This window comes from Geotrypetes seraphini, chromosome 8, assembly GCF_902459505.1.
Source record: "Geotrypetes seraphini chromosome 8, aGeoSer1.1, whole genome shotgun sequence".
Lineage (NCBI taxonomy): Eukaryota > Metazoa > Chordata > Amphibia > Gymnophiona > Dermophiidae > Geotrypetes > Geotrypetes seraphini.
Genome location: NC_047091.1, coordinates 23046278 through 23067025, shown reverse-complemented (window position 1 = coordinate 23067025; position 20748 = coordinate 23046278). Strand labels below are relative to the sequence as shown.

The 20748-nt window shown below is 44.6% G+C and overlaps 1 protein-coding gene across 1 annotated transcript; it reads left to right on the top strand.

The window, feature by feature from the left end:
- The first annotated feature begins 8635 nt into the window (after positions 1 to 8635).
- On the top strand, positions 8636 to 20500 carry LOC117364728 (gap junction alpha-4 protein-like). The gene is made up of 2 exons (XM_033954265.1): positions 8636 to 9081; positions 18667 to 20500. Exon 2 carries the CDS (start codon positions 18679 to 18681, stop codon positions 19675 to 19677), a length of 999 nt encoding a protein of 332 aa, XP_033810156.1. The 5' UTR covers positions 8636 to 9081; positions 18667 to 18678; the 3' UTR covers positions 19678 to 20500.
- Positions 20501 to 20748: the final 248 nt, after the last annotated feature.

Here is a 20748-nt window from a genome sequence, read left to right as displayed (position 1 = left end):
TACTTCTTCAAAAGAAAACCAGAGGCAGTCTCAGCCCTCCTATGACGGGCATGAGAAACAGTCACTGGACTAGAAGCAAAATCAAAAAGATGAAAAATATTATTCGTATTTGATTTGACCCTGCATTCATAGGGAATTTTAATTCATTTCAAAATCTGGGTGATTTCACTTTATTTCAAAGCTATTGAAATGGGATAAAGGCACGTGAACAGTATTACTTTTGTAGGAATAACCAAGTATTAAAGTAGTATAGGGTTCTAGTATGTGCACTACCTACATGGAATCTCCTCTCCAAGGTCAAGGGAAGAGCAATGACCACCAGTGCCTCCTTTCTCCAAGAATAGCAAAAGAGAGGCTGTAAGTTATCGTCCTAGCTGGAATAAGTACTGGCCAGACCCAGAGGCATATTTGAACTTGCTGGGCGCATCGTCCCTTCCGGACAGATAACCCGGGCTCCTGCTTGTGCTCAGGGGCATTAAATGAGCACAGCTTGATGTAAGAACATAAGAATTGCCGCTGCTGGGTCTGACCCGTGGTCCATCGTGTCCAGCAGTCCGCTCTTGCAGTGGCCCCCAGGTCAAAGACCAGCGCCCTGAGACCAGCCCTACTTGCGTATGTTCCGGTTCAACAAGAACTTGTCCAACTTTGTCTTGAATCCCTGGAGGGTGTTTTCCCCTACAACAGACTCCGGAAGAGCGTTCCAGCTCTCTACCACTCTCTGGGTGAAAAAGAACTTCCGTACGTTTGTACGGAATTTATCCCCTTTTAACTTTAGACAGTGCCCTCTCGTTCTCCCTACCTTGGAGAGGGTGAACAACCTGTCCTTATCTACTAAGGGCTCCTTTTACAAAGGTGCGCTAGCTTTTTTAGTGCACGCACCAGATTAGTGTGCACTACCAGAAAAACTACTGCCTGCTCAAGAGGAGGTGGTATCGGCTAGCACGCGCGGCATTTTAGCGCATGCTATTTCGCGCTTAAAGGCCCTAACGCCTCTTTGTAAAAGGAGCCCTAAATCTATTCCCTTCAGTATCTTGAAGCAGAAGCAGGTTAACTCAAGAAGCGAAGGTTATCAATTTATTGGGGTTAATGTTTATTAATCAGTCATTGAGACTCTTCCGACCTCAGTGGGGTCCAAAACTGAACAAGCCCAGAGGCAAAAATTCAGATGGACATGGTAACAGAGTAGATGATGGCAGATAGACACCCGAACAGTCTATCCATTCTGGCCAATTGATGGTTAAAAAGCAACACTGAATGTGATATACAATACTTGATCCTGGTCTTGCTTTGCCATTTCTCAGACGTAGACGGCACCGTCCTTACATCCCAACTACTTGAGTTCCTATCGAAGCTCTCTCCAGTCCATGTCATTTACAGGACACAGACTGCGGAAGTCTGTCATCCCACCTTGGAATAATAGCCGAGACCTCTGTCCAGCATAGAAATAAAAACATTTAGTCACCTACACCTGAGAAAGAAATGAAGTGTTCAGGGGCTCAGGAATAAATACCCTGATGTCACACGTGCTCAGATTTAGATTGATAAACTCTGGGAAGCAGGGGTAGTTTTGTGTGCCAAGGGCATATGAATTATTTCTAAAGCCCCCAAAGCCATATTCAGCTACTCTTCCCATGGCAGACTGGTCCTACCTGTTCTACTCAGATTCTATGATGGTCAAACTTTCATTTGAAGAGTTTCTCTAAAACCCATTAAAGATTCTTAAAGCGGAGGCCCTGGATTAGGGAATTTACTGCAATAGGGAAATAACCACTGAAAGAAAAGGCATAAGGGGAAGTGGATCTTGAAAAACTGGGTTCAAGTTCTTCTCCGAAGCTCCAACGCCAATCATGAACATTGTAAGCTGTATTTATAAACTCTCACTTTTCTAACAATTTACCCTGAACAAGAATTTTCTTACTTTTAGGAGCACACAGTGTGTAGCATAAGGCACCAATCAAATAAAAACATATTTTTTTAAACATATCTGTGTATCTTTTTGTACTAATTAGAGCTATTTCAATGATTGCAAGCCAGGGACGAGAAAGTGGGCATCTGTATTCACGCCAAGATTCTAGACATTTGAGCACCCAAAGTTGGACACCTGATGTATAAAAATAGTGCCGTTTGCACGCCTAACTTGTTCCATTAGGCTCCGATTGGCTTCAGCAGGGTTAATTGCTCCAATTCAGCGCTAATAGGCCATTGGCTAATGTAGAAATTCCTATGAGTGTCGGACCATTTACCTCAGCAAAGCCTCTAGCGCCACTTAGTAAAGCCCAGCGAGAGACAGTCCTGAGACAGCTGGCTGCTGCTTATGTGGGTTATCTCCCTCTGAATATTCGTTGATGGTTATTTATGTGCAATTTAACTGGTTTAGTTGCTTTCAACATTGGGCCCTGCACCCCAAATAATGCAGCACACAACTATAAAGGAAGTATTTTATTTGTCTATTTTCTATACCGTTCTCCCCAAGGAGCTCAGAATGGTTTACATGAATTTATTCAGGTTCTATGTCCTGGTGGGATCACAATGGGCAGCGTGGGTTTCAACCCACAACCTCAGGGTGTTGAGGCTGTAGCTCTAACCACTGCACCACTCTAGAAATCAAAATGTAGTGAAAGTGAGTCAGGTGTAGGACAATCAAGCCATTGTGACATCACTGATGAGGTTGGCTCTTATTGGTGGAATGAGGCATTATGATGTCACAATACCAGCTCTGGTTACCAGAGACTGAAATTTTTCACACTATTTATATATTAAGTTTTCTATCCCATTCTCCCTGGGGAGCTGAGAAAGGTTTTACATGAATTTATTCAGGTACTCAAGCATTTTTTCCTGTCACAATCTATCTAATGTACCTGGAGCAATGGGGGGATTAAGTGACTTGCCCAGGGTCACAAGGGGATTAAGTGACTTGCTCAGGGTGCTGAGGCTGTAGCTTTAACCACTGCACCACTCTAGAAATCAAAATGTAGTGAAAGTGAGTCAGGTGTAGGACAATCAAGCCATTGTGACATCACTGATGAGGTTGGCTCTTATTGGTGGAATGAGGCATTATGACGTCATACCACCAGCTCTGGTTATCAGAGGCTGAAACTTTTCACACTATTTATTTATTCAATTTTCAGTTTACATGAATTTATTCAGGTACTCAAGCATTTTTCTCTGTCTGTCCTGGTGGGGCAATGGAGGATTGAGTGGCTTGCCTAAGGTCACAAGGAGCAGTGTGGCTTTGAACCCACAACCTCAGGGTACTGAGACTGTAGCTTTTACCAACGTGCCACACACTCCCCATGGACGGAAGTGAAAGTGAAGATTGAGTTGTTGCATTGGGATTTGTTTAACCCTTTCAGGACCATAAGGATCGTAGGCCAATTTTTGTGGTTTTGACGACATTTTTATGGTAAAAAGGGCTTGCAGATGCCAAAAAATTGTTTTTTTTTGTGAAATATCATTATTTTTATTTAAAAAAATCACACTTTTGGCTTATGGACAGTGTGGCAAGTGAATCTTCTCGTCAATCTAGCAACGACGCTAATGAATGAATGTCGGAACCAGTTTGTTTACATAAAGGCAGTATCATATGGAATCCGTACATATCAAATTTAGAACTGTAGACTATCCCAATCAAAATTTATAGGATTTTAAAGTTATGGGACAAATATGTCCCTTGGTCCTGAAAGGGTTAATAGCATAACACGTTTTGGATCACTTTATGGAACACAATTGGAATGAGGACACTTGAATTGATGCAATTTGATCTCAAACCAGCAATATTGATCCGACCAGAATATTCCAAAGCTCTTCGCACCCCAGACCAGAAGTTGATTTTGAACTTACCTCTTGAGCTAAGTACCACCTTCATATAATAACCAATTGAAAAGATCATTTTTGAATTTAATAGATTTCTATTGACTTCCTTAGTTATATGTGAGGTAGGTGGGAGGTAGGAGGGTGCGATGATGTCCGGATAATTTAAAACACTGCTGTTTGAATGTTTTAAACTGAACACTCACCCATATAAAATACTAGCTGATGGCCCGGCGTTGCACGGGTATTTAATTATAGCAATAACACTGTAAATGGATTCAAATAAAGATACTTTATAGTGGTGAATGAAATTATTTGTTTACAGCTTTATAAAAAGTACAATATTCAAATTATAATGTGAAATATTTGACAAAATGAATACAATACAACTAACGCAAAACGTGATTATAAACAACATTTTTAGTTTCACCTCCTGGAGCAAGAACATATAAATTCTTGGGTGAACCCACCCTTGAGCAAGCAACATAGAGTTGTGGGCCGCGAGACCCCCAGAACATATCACCCCAGGTAGTGAGGGATCTGCATACCAAGTTTCGTTCAAATCGGTCAAGCCGTTTTTGCGTTGGCAGCTTTTTACATTTTTTCCATTGACATGAATGGGTGAAATCTGATATTCTGTTTGTAGCTCCGCCCACATGTGCAGGTGGGCCGCGAGACCCCCAGAACATATCACCCCAGGTAGTGAGGGATCTGCATACCAAGTTTCGTTCAAATCAGTCCCACAGCTTTTTACATTTTTTCCATTGACATGAATGGGTGATATCTGATTTTCTGTTTGTAGCTCCGCCCACGTGTGCAGGTGGGCCGCGAGACCCCCAGAACATATCATCCCAGGTAGTGAGGGATCTGCATACCAAGTTTCGTTCAAATCGGTCAAGCCGTTTTTGAATTACTGTGAGAATGGCAGCTTTTTACATTTTTTCCATTGACATGAATGGGTGAAATCTGATTTTCTGTTTGTAGCTCCGCCCACGTGTGCAGGTGGGCCGCGAGACCCCCAGAACATATCACCCCAGGTAGTGAGGGATCTGCATACCAAGTTTCGTTCAAATCGGTCAAGCCGTTTTTGAATTACTGTGAGAATGGCAGCTTTTTACATTTTTTTCCATTGAATGGGTGAAATCTGATTTACTGTTTGTAGCTCCGCCCACGTGTGCAGGTGGGCCGCGAGACCCCCAGAACATATCACCCCAGGTAGTGAGGGATCTGCATACCAAGTTTCGTTCAAATCGGGCAAGCCATTTTTGCGTTGGCAGCTTTTTACATTTTTTCCATTGACATGAATGGGTGAAATCTGATTTACTGTTTGTAGCTCCGCCCACGTGTTCAGGTGGGCCGCGAGACCCCCAGAACATATCACCCCAGGTAGTGAGGGATCTGCATACCAAGTTTCGTTCAAATCGGGCAAGCCGTTTTTGCGTTGGCAGCTTTTTACATTTTTTCCATTGACATGAATGGGTGAAATCTGATTTACTGTTTGTAGCTCCGCCCACGTGTGCAGGTGGGCCGCGAGACCCCCAGAACATATCACCCCAGGTAGTGAGGGATCTGCATGCCAAGTTTCGTTCAAAGCGGTCAAGCCGTTTTTGTGTGATCGCGGCACATACACACATACATACCTCCGATTTTATATATATAGAAGATACATATTATACTTAAGTTACACAGAGATTTTTAATGAATATTGAACTTTATTAGTCATTGAATTCTTAAGCATTTCTGGCATCTTGCAGTTACATGTTTAAGTTATAGAATACAGTACGATCACTTAAGCATGCAACTTCCATCTTACGCCCTATTCTTTATGGCAATCTCCCAGAATCGGGGCTTAGCAACCATATTTTCAATGCCTAATTATGTGTGCCATTTCCCTAAATGTCTAATTTGGGGAACCATATTCTTTTTCTCCTCCTGCCCCAAGCTTGCTCTCTCCTCCCTGCTGGAGAAAACTGGAAACAGATTATATTTAGTGAGGAACAGCCAGATTCCTCCCCCTTCCCTCATTCTCAGAAATAGTGTCCCCCCCATCTCTCTCACTACCCCCCTTCTAATTCCTCATTGTACCCCTTTTTCCTTTCCCCACTTCCAGGTTCTTCTTTGCATTCATTACCAATTATATAGACCACCTTTCCCATTAGGCTTCAAGGCAGCTTACAACACAATCAACATCCATCCGTAAAACTAACAATTTGAAATAATTTATAAAACAAAGATCGCACGTAAGAACTGCGTTCATCACTTCAATCAATAGCCATGCTTTAAATAACTTCCAAAAGAGTCACCCATATAGAGGACCTACCAAGGTCACCCTTAACTTAATCCTACCATGAATCTTCAAGTATTTGCCAAGCTGAGGGCAAGTTCTTCCTGGGAAGAGTTAAGATGTTCCATGTAAGATTTCATGCTACAACTACTTATCATTTCTATAGCGCTGCCAGACGTACACAGCACTGTACATTAAACAGGTAAGAGATGACCCCTGCCACAAACAGATAAATAGGGGTTAGGGAATTTCTCACAGAGAAAATGATAAAACAGACCTTGGTAAGAGTTAGGAGTTAAAAACAGCCTTGAAAAAAGTGGGCTTTTAGCCTAAATTCAAACACTGCCAGAGATGGAGCTCGACCACCTACTCAGACAGTCTGTTCCAGGCATATGGTGCAGCAAGATAGAAAGGACGGAGTCTGGAGTTAGCAGTAGAGGAGATGGATACAGATAAGAGACACCCGATTTTAGACATCACAATCAGTATTTAAATTCAATTCTCTGACAAATAGGCAACCAACCCAAAACCCTTAGGAATGGATGAACTTTTTAATACACTTTGGTATTAGTGAATACAAGCAGATGAAGCCTATGTCATTGGTACTGAGATAGTCTGACCTATTCAAACTGCATTGCAATAGCCTGGCCTTTCATTGCTCTTTCCTGATCCCCTCCCCCTTTGCCGTCAGGTTGCTTTACAGCCTTGTCCAGCACTTTTCTTTTGTGCCTGTCCTATGTGTCCTAGGACCAGATGAACTAAAAGTCAGCGATCGTTGCTAAACCTCTTTTGACAGCTTCAGTGATAATCGCATTTGCCGACCCGTTGCCCAGAAGGGGCATGTGATTTTTCCCCTCATAAGAACATAAGAATTGCCGCTGCTGGGTCAGACCAGTGGTCCATCATGCCCAGCAGTCCGCTCACGCGGCGGCCCTCTGGTCCAAGACCAGCACCCTAACTGAGACTAGCCCTACCAGCGCATGTTCTTGTTCAGCAGAAACTTGTCTAACTTTGTCTTGAATCCCTGGAGGGTGTTTTTCCCCTATAACAGCCTCCGGAAGAGCGTTCCAGCTTTCTACCACTCTCTGGGTGAAGAAGAACTTCCTTACGTTTGTACGGAATCTATCCCCTTTCAACTTTAGAGAGTGCCCTCTCGTTCTCCCTACCTTGGAGAGGGTGAACAACCTGTCTTTATCTACTAAGTCTATTCCCTTCATTATCTTGAATGTTTCGATCATGTCCCCTCTCAGTCTCCTCTTTTCAAGGGAGAAGAGGCCCAGTTTCTCCAATCTCTCACTGTACGGCAATTCCTCCAGCCCCTTAACCATTTTAGTTGCTCTTCTCTGGACCCTTTCCAATCTGGCCATGCAAATTAGCTAAAACCCCATGCAAACCAGCCAAGTGATTGATGCACTAGCATTGCATGGCTATGCACAAAAAAAAAACCTACCAAGGGTTTTAGTGATCCGAAAAAACTGACAGGTCTAGTCGGTAACTGTGTTACCAATGGGTCTGCCTGCTTTTTTTGTTCTTTGTTTTTTTGATGGCAGAGATATTTTGCCTTAGACTCCTCCCCCTTGCATCCTGGGATACAGAAGGAGGAGCCTAAGGGCCCTCCCAGTCTTTTTCTGCAGACTTCCTTTAACAGTCATTGTACAGTTTATATTTTCTAAGGAAGTTTCATATATAGGGTTACCAGATGTCCAGATTTCCCCAGACAGCTTTTCAAAACCCAGCACTTTGTCCAGATTTTGAAAAGCTTCTGGCAACAAGCGACATCGGGATGGCATTCGTGCATGCAACGCGGTGCATGCGCAAAAGCCGTTCGACACCACTCGTTGCTTGTGCAGGTTGAAGGAGTGGGGCCTGCTGGAATGGGGCAGTAGTCCAGGTTTTCCATTTGGAAAATCTGGTAACCCTATTCATATAGGCTTCATAGGATAATGTAAATAACTAAGCAGTCAATGCAAACTGCCTCTAGGTATCTAACAGAGCCTAGATCCCCCCAAGCACTGCAAAGATGTGACCCCCATGAATGCTAATAACAATTTTCCCCACCCTGAAAAACTTGCTGGGCCCATTTTCAGGTTTCTCTGACTTCTCCCTGGTTGTGAGTTTCAGCGCAATGCGCAGAAGGTGGAAATATAATTAGAAGACCAGCATGTGTTCTGAGGTCAAAGTGCATTTACAAGTTCAGATTCCATCAAATGGGCGCATTAAAAGGGGTTTTATTTTGGTTTTACTTTTTATATATGCTTATGACCTATATGATGTTATATATTATACTGTTTTGAGAATTAGATATGTATGATTTATTTCAAATGCTAATAAAAATTATTGACATGTGAAAAAAAAAAGGGGGGGGGGGGTTGTTTGTTTAATTTCAGGGCTTCCAGCAAAGCTTTTTCGATTTACCAGGTCATTTTGCTGTCCTTAAATATTCAATCAGACTAAATCGAAAATCAGAGGCTCACGAGAGGGAAGGGTGTAACTCTGCTGCCACACAGCGTTCAGAAGGGTGAAATGCAGCCATTTGTGCACACGCTCACCGCAGCCTCGAATGGGAGAGAAAATGGTACAAGGCCAGATAGATTAACATAAAAGACACAAACTTAGGGGAAAACAAAAAAGCCCAGTTTCTCAACAGGGACCAAGCTAAGAACTAAACCAAACAGCAGCTGAGGGCATTGCAGGACCTAGGAAGAGCCCGGCAAGCTGTTCAGGATCCTTTGCAGAATTCAAACCACAAGAGGTCAGAGGTTCTCACCCCAGTCCCAAACCTCTCTCCTATTGGCAGAGAAATGACTAACCTCTCCCCGTCTTATTAAGTTCACATGAATAAAATGGGGATCACTTAACACCGGCCCCATTCTCCCCAGTCTCTCTTGGCTTCCCACTGCTCAGTCCCTTGATTATTATAAGCAACCCCCCCCCCCCCAGCTGCCTCCAGTCCCGACCTCCTGCTGCTGCTTTGGGCTTCATACGGAGTAAGTTGCATTCGTTTTCCAGAAATAATTTGGGTTAAGATCTTCAGATCTCAGTTAAATTTACCCCACCTTAAGTCTTTTCCATATAGAAAAAGAACACTTTTTTATTGCTGTTTTGGGGATATCTTTTGTCAAATACAAACTGCTCAGGTGTAAAAATTCTAAAATTAATTTAGAATTTTAAAAAGTACTATTCAAATTAAGCCATAAAAACAGTTTTTCTTACATTTCCAGAAATCCATTTTATTTTATTTATTTTTTTAAATGTTTCTCTGGAGGTGTAGAGAAGAAGCCTTGATTATCCACAGATGGTTTGGTTGGAAGCATTTTTATCAGACTTTGGGAAATCTGGTCTCTGCTGTATTCTCTTCAGGATTTTTTTTTTTTTTTTTTTTGGGGGGGGGGGTAGGGGATACCAATTTAGGTTTGCATGGGACATGAACACTGCATGGATACCCAACTGCTTATGTGTTGGGAAGAAGAAGTTGGACTGGTATGACAGTCTTTTGAAATAGAAGTCGAGTATCTCCTTCCCCTGTGTGCTTGGGTAGGTGCTACATATGGTTAGACTAGGGCAGGGCAATTCCGGTCCTCGAGAGCCAGGCCAGGTTTTCAGGATATCCACAATAAATATGCATGAGATAGATTTGCATCTCAAGGAGGCAGTGCATGCAAATCCATCTCATACATATTCATTGTGGATATCCTGAAAACCTGACCTGGCTCCGGCTCTCGAGGACCGGAATTGCCTACCCCTGGACTAGGGCTACCCAAAGGCTTCTTTTTGAAACTGAGCTACCTCAAGTAGCTCTGTTGAACTGAGTAGTCTTCATTCGATTATGTTTTACAACTCATTAAGCCTCGGATACTTCATTGGTCAGGATTAAGAAATGTGAATTTAGATTTAAATTTTTTTTTTTTATTATAATTTTGAATACATTACACTATTCAATAATTCCAAAGGAAAAATCACACAAAACAATACATAATCAAATCATACATACATAATTCCTTTTAAGCCCACATTAATGGGGAGAATATGTTACTATTTCTAATCAAATAAAATTCAAGAAAACTAAAGGACTATAATTCTCGGTTCATACTAAACAACCTTGAATCATTCCTTACTAAATGGGATATTAATTTAATTTAGTTTCTCCTCTTATTCTCAGCTAGATGAAACAAACTCATTTCTGTTCTCTCGCAACTAGGCATACTCAGTATAGATCCCAAAAGGCATACTCAGTATAGATTTAAATTTTAAATGTTTCCTCAAAGCCTGTTTTGAATTTTCAAAGTGTCAAATCTATAATATCACCTACCTACTGCTGTATTTCACTTTTCCTGCTTTGTGAATTTGCATGCACTTTGGGCCTCTGGCTCAGCTGCTGAGTTACCCAGTTCCAGGAGGGAGACTTTTGGGGCCAGTCCTGATTTTAAAACTTGCATTCCAAAGCAGTGAGGGATTTGTAATCTGATTCTATCCATTGAAAATCAAAGGGTTGCAAATCCCAGAAAATATCAAGATGAGGTTGTTGGAAATCTCCTTCCTGGAACTGGGTAACTTGGAAGCTCTGCGCTGAGCCTTTTGTCACTGCAGCTGAGGATCCAATTCCACAAGTGCTTTATTCTGCCAGGACAAGCCTTGAAGTGGGTTCTGTTGGCTTTTGGAAACTTTCATCTAGTGGCCGGTACTTTTTTCTGAAAATGTTCTCTCTTGTTGGATTCCCCTATTTAAGGTTCCAATTTGTGATTCTCTTGATAACTGTAATACATTTCTCACCCACCCGTGTCTTCCTTCATATCTTATAAAGTCTGGCCACATTTTTAGGCAAAAACTGGTTTTTGCCACTAAAGAGTAAATATTAAAAGTCTATATTTTGCTGGTTCAGTTTAGATGGTGAGAAAACAGGGTTGTGGGTGACTGACTGTGGTTCACTTTGACAGTATATCAAGTGTCAATAAACATAAGAAAGAAAAGATGTGTTGACCTGCATTTTCGGAAGTAGTCTGGGTTTATGTGGCTATATTTAGAGAATGACACGGGGACAAATTTGTCCCAGCCTTGAACACTTATGATTTTTAAGTGTTTGAGGCTTGTGCAGATGAGGGCGGAGCTTGCAGGAATGGGGCAGGGACAGGAACAGAACTCACCGGGACGGGAAAGTGAGTTTCCGCGGGGACAGGGGAAAATTTGGCCCTGTGTCATTCTCTACTTGGGAGAACAGTATAGAAAATTGAATAAATATTTTGAAGTTTCCGCCTCTGAAAACCAGAGCTGGTATTGTGATGTCACAATGCCTCATTCCACCAATAAGAGCCAACCTCATCAGTGATGTCACAATGGCTTCATTGTCCTATACATGGCTCACTTCTACTACATTTTGATTTCTAGAATGGATCAGTGTAGCGAATGACACGGGGCCAAATTTTTCCCTGTCCCCACAAGACGGAGCTTGCAGGAATGGGGACGGGACAGGAAAATGAGTTCCCGCAGGGACGGGGGAAAATTTGTCCCCATGTCATTCTCTAGCTGTATTCTTTGTCCTTGATCCTCACTGCGACTGAAGAGATACCAAGTTTGGGGACAATCCTGGATTTCTGACTGCTCCATCCTGGTGTATTATGGGACTTACAGCACTGATTTCAATGGACGAGATCAAGCATTACAAATCCCATACTGCTTTGGGACATAAGTTCAAAACCAGGACTGCACAAAAAGTCTGCAGTCTGGAACTGGGTAACATGGCATGGTCGTGGCTATGTTCCACTATCTCCACGTATTTACTAATCTTTCAGTTATTGGGTAAGATTATTGTTCTTCTCTTTACACACACATGTACTCTGCTTCAAGGCCATCCATTCCAGATGGCTTGAAGAAGGGAGGTATGATTTAAGTCTACAAAATCCTGAGTGGAGTAGAACAGGTACAAGTGGATCGATTTTTCACTCTGTCAATAATTACGAAGACTATTGGACACTCAATTAAGTTTAAGTTACAGGGAAATACTTTTAAAACCAATAGGTAGAGAATAGTTAAGCTCTGGAACGCGTTGCCAGAGGTTGAGGTAAGAGCGGATAGTACAGCTGGTTTTAAGAAAGGTTTGGACAATTTCCTGGAGGAAAAGTCCATAGTCTGTTGTTGAGAAAGACATGGGGGAAGCCACTGCTTGCCCTGGATAGCTAGCATGGAATATTGCTATTCCTTGGGTGTTGGCCAGGTACTAGTGACCTGGATTGGCCACCGTGAGAATGGTCTACTGGGCTTGATGGACCATTGGTCTGACCCAGTAAGGTTATTCTTATTTTCTTATGTAATATTTGGACCTGTTTGCCTGAAACAGTAGCTGAACGTAAATTCACTCTTCGGAAGGAAGTTGGGTGAGTGTGGATGAAATGCTGTAGAATAACTTTGGAGACCAGCGAAGTGGAATGTTCTAACTTTCATTATCCCAGGACAAGCAGGCAGCATATTCTTGACTGATGGGTGACGGCACCGACGGAGCCCCGGTACGGACAATTTTAGAGTGATTGCACTCTAAGAACTTGGAAAGTTCTAGCAGGCTGCACCGCGCACGCACGAGTGCCTTCCCGCCCGACTGAGGCGCACGGTCCCCAGTTTCTTAGTTTCCGCGGAGCTAAGAAGACGCGTTCTTTTCAACGGCCGTTGAAAAGCTCTTTTTTCGCCATCCCGCTCGCGTAAATTTTGTATAGGAAGAATTTCTTCCTTCTTTTATTTTATTTTTTATTCGTTTTTTGAGTAAAAAAAAAAAACAACACTTCATTTTTTTATTTCGGGTTCGCCCCGGCGGGGCCTGTTGCCATCATCGAAGCCTCGGCTTTCGATTTGGCAGAGGCCGTCTTTACTTTCATGCCCTCTCAGCCAAGGTTCAAAAAGTGCCAACGGTGTGCACGGCCCATTTCTTTGACCGACCCGCACAACTGGTGTTTACAGTGCTTGGGTCCGGATCATAGGGCTTCCACCTGCACCCATTGTGCTACTTTGAAAAAGAGAACGTTGAAAAATCGTCAAATTCAACAGAAATTACTTTTCGGTGCCGAGATGGCTGACTCTGCGGCATCGACACCGGCATCGGCTCCTTCGCAATCGGCACCTATTTCTTCGACGCTGCATGACACCGCACCGGCGTCGCACCAGTCAGGTAAGCCGGCTAAAAAGCCTTCCCCGCTCGAGTGCCCTCCGGTCGCTGTGGCAGCGAGTCCAGTCCTGCCGACCACTAGGCGCCTGCGCAAACGCACCGCCCCCATAGAGGTGAGTGCATCGTCATCGGCCTCCTCATCCTCTGGGCGTCGAGCGGCACCACAGGTACCGCAGAAAAAGAAAGCGGTACCAGTGCCTTCTCTGGACGAGCGCATTGCAGCCGTCCTCCAGGTGCAGCTTAAAGAGCAGTTGCAGCAACTCCTACCTGCTCTCTTGGCACCGAACCTTCCAGTCCCGGTCCGGTCTGAGCCACCGGTACCGACGGTGGAGCAGCCCCTATTGTCCGCTTCCACTTTGTCGGTACCGGTCCATTCGGCTTCCTCGACTTCCATGCCGGTACTGGCACCGGAACCGAGAGCTCTTCATCAGGCTGTTTAAACTTCGGCACCATTGCAGCCTTTGACCTCTCCCGGTACCGCTTCTTTGCGGTCGGGTAAGTCAGTGCGTAAATCCCGACACCTTGAGCCCTCGACACCGGATTCCCGGGATCAAAGTTTTCAAGTCAGGGATCCTGACCTCTGGGGCGATTCTGAAGAGCCACTACTCTCTGAGGGTGAGTGTTCCTCTGGTGAGGAGGATCCTTCTATTCAAGATCCATCCTCTAAACCAGACAATTCCTCCTTCACGACTTTTCTGAAGGAGATGTGTGAGTCTCTTTCAATTCCCTTGGAGGCTGAGTCCAAAAAATCCAAGGTGTTCCTTGATGCATTGGACTTCGACCAGCCTCCAAGGGAATTTCTGAAGTTGCCCCTCCATGATATTTTAAGGGAGACTTTCTATAAAAATCTAGAAAGTCCTTTGACTATTCCAGGGGCTCCTCGTAAGTTAGACTCCCTGTACAAAGTCATCCCCATCCCTGGGTTTGATAAACCCCAGCTCCCGCACGAATCTTTATTGATGGAATCTACTCTCAAAAAGTCTGCGGGAGCTAGTGTGTACGCCTTAGTCCCTCCTGGCAGAGAAGGGAAGGCCATGGACAAATTTGGGAAAAGGTTATACCAAAATGCTATGTTGACAAATCGATCTGGTAACTAAGCCTTTCATTTCTCTTTTTATTTGAAGCACCTCATTCAGAATTTAGCTTCTTTTGAGAAATACCTACCTGACCGCAAGAGATCTGCTTTTCGTCATTGTTCTTCCTCCCTTCTCCAGCTTCAGAAGTTCATGGTACGTTCTATCTATGACACATCTGAACTTACCTCAAGAGCCACAGCCATGTCTGTTGCCATGCGTCACCTGGCTTGGCTGAGAGTATCAGAACTTGATGTCAACCATCAAGATCGCCTAGCTAATGCTCCGTGCTTAGGGGATGAGCTTTTTGGTGACTCTCTTGGCTCCACCACACAAAAATTGTCAGCACATGAGACTCGCTGGGACACTCTTCTCAAAACCAAGAAGAAGACTCCACCTGCCCGACCTTTTCGGCAGCAATCAGCCTATCAACGCCGTTATGTTGCTAGACCCTTGCCACCGGTTCCTCAACAACCTAGACGCCAGCGTCGGCAACAACGTCAACCTCCTCTTGCGCAGCAGCAGCAACAGGTGAAACCTCCTCCACAGCAGAAGTCTACTCAATCCTTTTGACTTCATTCTCAAGGGCATAGCCAATATTCTACCATCCGCCCATCTGCCTCAACCCATAGGAGGACGTCTTTCTCTGTACATCAGCCATTGGGAGATCATCACTTCGGACCAGTGGGTTCTCAGCATCATCCGCCACGGCTACTCTCTCAACTTTCAGACTCTTCCTGCCCAAAGTCCGCCAAAAGAGTCTGCTTTGAACATTCCTCACTCCTCCCTCCTTCTTCAGGAGGTCCAATCCCTCCTTCTTCTGAACGCCATAGAGGAAGTTCCTCTCGATCAGAAGGGCAGGGATCAGGGATTCTACTCCCGTTATTTTCTGGTTCCCAAAAAAACAGGAGATCTCAGACCCATATTAGATCTTCGCGATCTCAACAAATGCTTGGTCAAAGAAAAATTCAAAATGCTTTCTCTGGCCACTCTTTACCCTCTTCTCAATCAGGGCGACTGGCTATGCTCCCTCGATCTCAAAGAGGCATACACTCACATTCCAGTCAATCTGGCCTCCAGAGAGTACCTCCGCTTCATGATCAATCACTGTCATTACCAGTACAAGGTGTTACCTTTCGGTCTTGCCTCCTCTCCCAGGGTGTTCACCAAATGTCTCATTGTGGTGGCCGCTTTTCTCCACTCTCATCATCTTCAGGTCTTCCCTTATCTGGACGACTGGTTAATCAAAGCCACTTCCTCTCAGGCAGTGCTACTTGCCACCAACCAGACCATCCTTTTTCTCCAACTTCTGGGATTCGAGATCAATCTACCCAAATCACATCTCATCCCTTCTCAGAGACTTCAGTTCATAGGAGCAGTCCTGGACACAGTCCTCATGAAATCGTTCCTGCCGTCCAACCGTCTTCAGACTCTTCAATATCTATGTCAGCAGGTGCTTCCACAACGTTCCATCTCTGCCAAGCAAATGATGATACTCTTGGGTCACATGGCCTCGACAGTTCATGTCACCCCCTTCGCACGTCTTCACCTGCGCACTCCTCAATGGACCCTAGCTACCCAGTGGTCCCAAGCGATGGATCCTTGCTCACGACACATATTTGTGACATCATCTCTTCGTCAATCTCTACGATGGTGGTTAATATCTTACAATCTCTCCAGAGGTCTTCTGTTTCATCTACCTCCTCATCAACTAGTCATCACCACCGACGCCTCCCCTTATACCCGGGGGGCTCACTTGAATGAGTTTCAAACTCAGGGCCTTTGGACGGCTCAGGAAAAGAAACATCACATCAATTTCCTGGAACTCCGTGCGATGTTTTATGCCCTCAAGGCTTTCCAACATCTTCTCTTGCCTCAAGTTCTACTACTTTGCACAGACAATCAAGTTGCGATGTACTACATCAACAAACAGGGTGGGACAGGCTCTCGCCTCTTGTGTCAGGAAGCCCAAAAGATTTGGTCTTGGGCGATAGATCACCAATTATTCCTGAAGGCTGTCTACATTCAGGGAGAGCAGAATTCCTTAGCAGACAATCTCAGCAGAATTCTCCAGCCCCACGAATGGACTCTCGATCCTTTGACTCTCCAGTCCATTTTCGCTCAATGGGGCACTCCTCAGATAGACCTCTTTGCAGCTCCTCACAATCAGCTGCCCCACTTCTGCTCCAGACTCTACTCTCCTCACCATCTGGCAGCGGATGCATTTCTCCTGGATTGGTCCACTCTGTTCCTGTATGCTTTCCCTCCTCTGCCTCTCATGTTACGAACCTTGTTCAAGCTCAAGAGGGAACAAGCCACCATGATACTCATCGCTCCACGGTGGCCCAGGCAACATTGGGTAAAAAGCTTTACGATAACCTCATAGCAACGCATGCAGCAAAACTCGAACCCTCCATAACCAGATTATTAACCTCAACATCTGACTTCAAAGCATTCCGCAAAGAACTCAAAACGCTACTTTTCAAAAAGCATATTCATAACACCTAATCTCCTCTTCCACATACACCGACCAGGTTACCCACTCCCTGACACCAAATCCTCAACCGACCAAAAACCGGAAAAAGATTTGATATGTAATGGAATATAACTGCTCTCATCCAATGTTACCAAGTCTATACTCATTCTGTAACTATGTCTTACCCTAAATGTCATGTACCCTCCTGGAAATGTCCAGCTTCTTCTTATGTAATCCGCTTTGAACCGCAAGGTACAAGCGGAATAGAAATCACTAATGTAATGTAATGTAATGTAATTGGTTCTCCCTTCTACTTCAACTCAGTTCCAGGGAACCCATTCTTCTTCCACTGTTTCCTTCTCTGCTTACCCAGCATCAGCAGACCCTTCTGCATCCCAACCTCCAGTCTCTGCACCTGACAGCTTGGTATCTATCGGGCTGACCTCAGCTTATTCTCTTCTGTCTCAGCCTGTTCGTTCTATTCTGGATGCTTCCAGGAAACCGGCCACTCTTCAATGCTACAAACAGAAGTGGACCCGGTTCTCTTCCTGGTGTCTTCTTCATCATCATGATTCCACTTCGCTTGCAGTGGAGACCCTGTTAGATTATCTTCTTTCTTTGTCTGACTCTGGTCTCAAGTCTACTTCCATCAGAGTCCACCTCAGTGCTATTGCTGCTTTTCATGAGCCAGTTCATGGGAAACTTCTCTCAGCTCATCCTTTGGTTTCCAGATTCATGAGGGGTCTTTTCAATGTGAAACCACCTCTTAAGCCCCCTCCGGTAGTCTGGGATCTCAATGTGGTTCTTTCCGCCTTAATGAAGCCTCCGTTTGAACCTTTGGCTACAGCTCATTTCAAGTTTCTCACTTGGAAAGTGGTCTTCCTTATTGCCCTCACCTCTGCCAGGAGGGTCAGTGAGTTGCATGCACTAGTTGCTGATCCACCTTTTACCGTCTTTCATCATGACAAGGTGGTTCTGCGTACACATCCAAAGTTTCTCCCTAAGGTTGTCTCTGAATTTCATCTCAACCAATCGATTGTCCTGCCTGTATTCTTCCCGAAACCTCATTCTCATCCTGGAGAACAGGCTTTACATACTTTGGACTGTACGCGGGCTTTAGCTTACTATTTAGAGCGTACTAAGCCCCACAGATCAACTCCCCAACTTTTTCTGTCTTTTGATCCGAATAAATTGGGACACCCTGTTTCTAAACGTACGTTGTCAAATTGGCTTGCAGCCTGCATTTCATTCTGTTATGCTCAGTCCGGACTGACACTGGAAGGTTTTGTCACGGCCCATAGGGTTCGAGCTATGGCAGCATCTGTAGCTTTCCTCCGTTCCACTCCTATTGAGGAAATCTGCAAGGCTGCTACTTGGTCCTCAGTTCATACTTTCACATCTCATTATTGTCTGGATGCTTTCTCCAGACGGGATGGACACTTCGGCCAGTCTGTTTTGCAACATTTATTTTCCTAATGGCCAACCTTCCCTCCATCCCTCTTTTTGTTAGCTTGGAGGTCACCCATCAGTCAAGAATATGCTGCCTGCTTGTCCTGGGATAAAGCACAGTTACTTACCGTAACAGGTGTTATCCAGGGACAGCAGGCAGATATTCTTGCGTCCCACCCACCTCCCCGGGTTGGCTTCTTAGCTGGCTTATCCTAACTGGGGACCGCGCGCCTCCGTCGGGCGGGAAGGCACTCGCGCGTGCGCGGTGCGGCCTGCTAGAACTTTCCAAGTTCTTAGAGTGCAATCACTCTAAAATTGTCCATACAGGGGCTCCGTCGGTGCCATCACCCATCAGTCAAGAATATCTGCCTGCTGTCCCTGGATAACACCTGTTACGGTAAGTAACTGTGCTTTTCTGTATTTCTAGGGCTGACAGAAAATGGGAGAGTGGGACCTGTTGAAGCACCTCTTGGATGAGGTGCAAGAGCACTCCACCCTCATTGGGAAGATCTGGCTGACGGTGCTCTTTATCTTCCGGATCTTGGTCCTGTGTGTGGCTGGAGAGTCCGTCTGGGGAGATGAACAGTCAGACTTTGTCTGCAACACGAAGCAACCGGGCTGTGAGAATATCTGCTATGACAAGGCTTTTCCCATCTCCCACATCCGATTCTGGGTCTTGCAGTTCCTGTTTGTCAGCACACCGACTCTGTTGTACCTTGGTCACGTGCTCTACCTGTCCAGGCAGGAAGACAAGCAGAGGAGCAGTGAGAATGAGGTTGGCAGTCTCCAAACAAGAAACTTGCAAACGGAGTCTTCGGTGACTAGGATTCCTACCAAGAAACTCAAAATTAAGGGATCCTTAATGCTCACTTACATGATAAGTGTCATCTGCAAAAGTTTCTTTGAAGCTGGATTTCTGTTTGGCCAGTGGTGCTTGTATGGTTTTGTGATGCCCACCATTTTTGTGTGTGAAGGAGGTCCATGTCCTCACAAAGTGGACTGCTTCATCTCCCGTCCTACTGAGAAGACTATCTTTATCTTCTTCATGATGGTAGTATCTGTAGTGTCCCTTTGTCTCAACTTACTGGAGCTTGTTCACCTGATCTACAAATGCACGTTTCAAAATGGGAAGAAGAGCTCGGCATCCTCGCCTCTGACAGACACAAATAAATTACCACAGAAACTATCTGGCGTTCCAGACAAAGCTTTCCAGGATGAGCCTTATTTCCACCTCCCCATGTCTGACATGTGCCTTTCTTACGTAGGCTACCACAAAATGTCAAATGAAAAGAAATGGGCCACCTCCGGCAAGCCCTCCCTGGGCCACTCCTCTCAGAATCCTTTCACCACGGTGGCTGGGGACAGCTCTCCTTTGCAGGCTGAGGAAAGGTCATCCAGCAGAGCAGGAAGGCCTGCTTCCAAGCAGCAGTATGTGTAAGGGACAGCACATGAGGTTATGACACTGTAATCCACTGCAGAGGTACAAGGACCACTTGCTCTGTGCTCCGTAGCCGCACAGCACATTCACTGCCTTGAAGTTTAAAGGGAAGATCCAAAGATGCCTACAGAAGAAGAGATTTCCTTGAGCTTCCAACTTCGATAATGTGCTGTGTTGGACATTTGGGACCATTGCATCTTTAAAGATAGGATAAAGTCCATGTTTAATGAATGTTCCTGTTTTGTGTCGATTTTGTATATTTTGAAAAGTGCATCTGACTTATGGAGGCTCTTCTCCCATTTTGTGCATCTTACGTGTAAAAGAAAGATTGCTAAATTGGATCCATCCTTGGTTCCTGAGCCACACGCTGGCATACCTTAAGTTTCTGAAGGCATTAATAAGGTTGGAGAGTGGTACAGGTTAGAGAATGACATGGGGACAAACTTGTCCCTGCCCCGGAGAATCTGTCTCCATCCCATCCCTGCGAGTTCTGTCCTCATCTGCACAAACCTCAAAACACTTCTGATTTTAAAGTGTTTAAGGCTTGTGCAGATAAGCACAGAGCTTGCAGGGATGGGATGGGGAGAGATTCTGCACATGTTTGGCCCCCATGTCATTCCCTACACGTATGTTTGGACAGCAGTGATGGGGGTTACAAAATCTCTCTAAATGAAGGAATTCTGGGCTTGGGGCTATTTGTGGGGTTTATTTCTCTCTCTCTGTAGTTGTTCACAAAGCTTTCATTAATACTGTGATGCAGAGCTGGGTATGTTGTATTTAATCTTTCCTTAAACTGAGAAAATATATGTATGATGCAGCTGGTCTGATGCTTCCTTTTGATTTTTCTTTAACATTCGTGAAAATCCTGTGACAGATCCAACTTTTATTTATTTTAAATGCAAGGTAACAGTGGCCATGATGTTTAAACTCTCGAGGTCTAACCCAACAGTGAAATGAAGATGGGGCTGGTTGTGAACTCCTGTAATAACTTCCTATAATCTTTTCAGCCAGGAGGTGGTGCTGTTATCCTGCATCGCTATCTGGAATGGATCACTGGCTCAAATTTCCCTC

Bases quoted from the DNA above. Each gene is read 5' to 3' on its own strand.
- LOC117364728 (XM_033954265.1), top strand. From the start codon at position 18,679: ATGGGAGAGTGGGACCTGTTGAAGCACCTCTTGGATGAGGTGCAAGAG.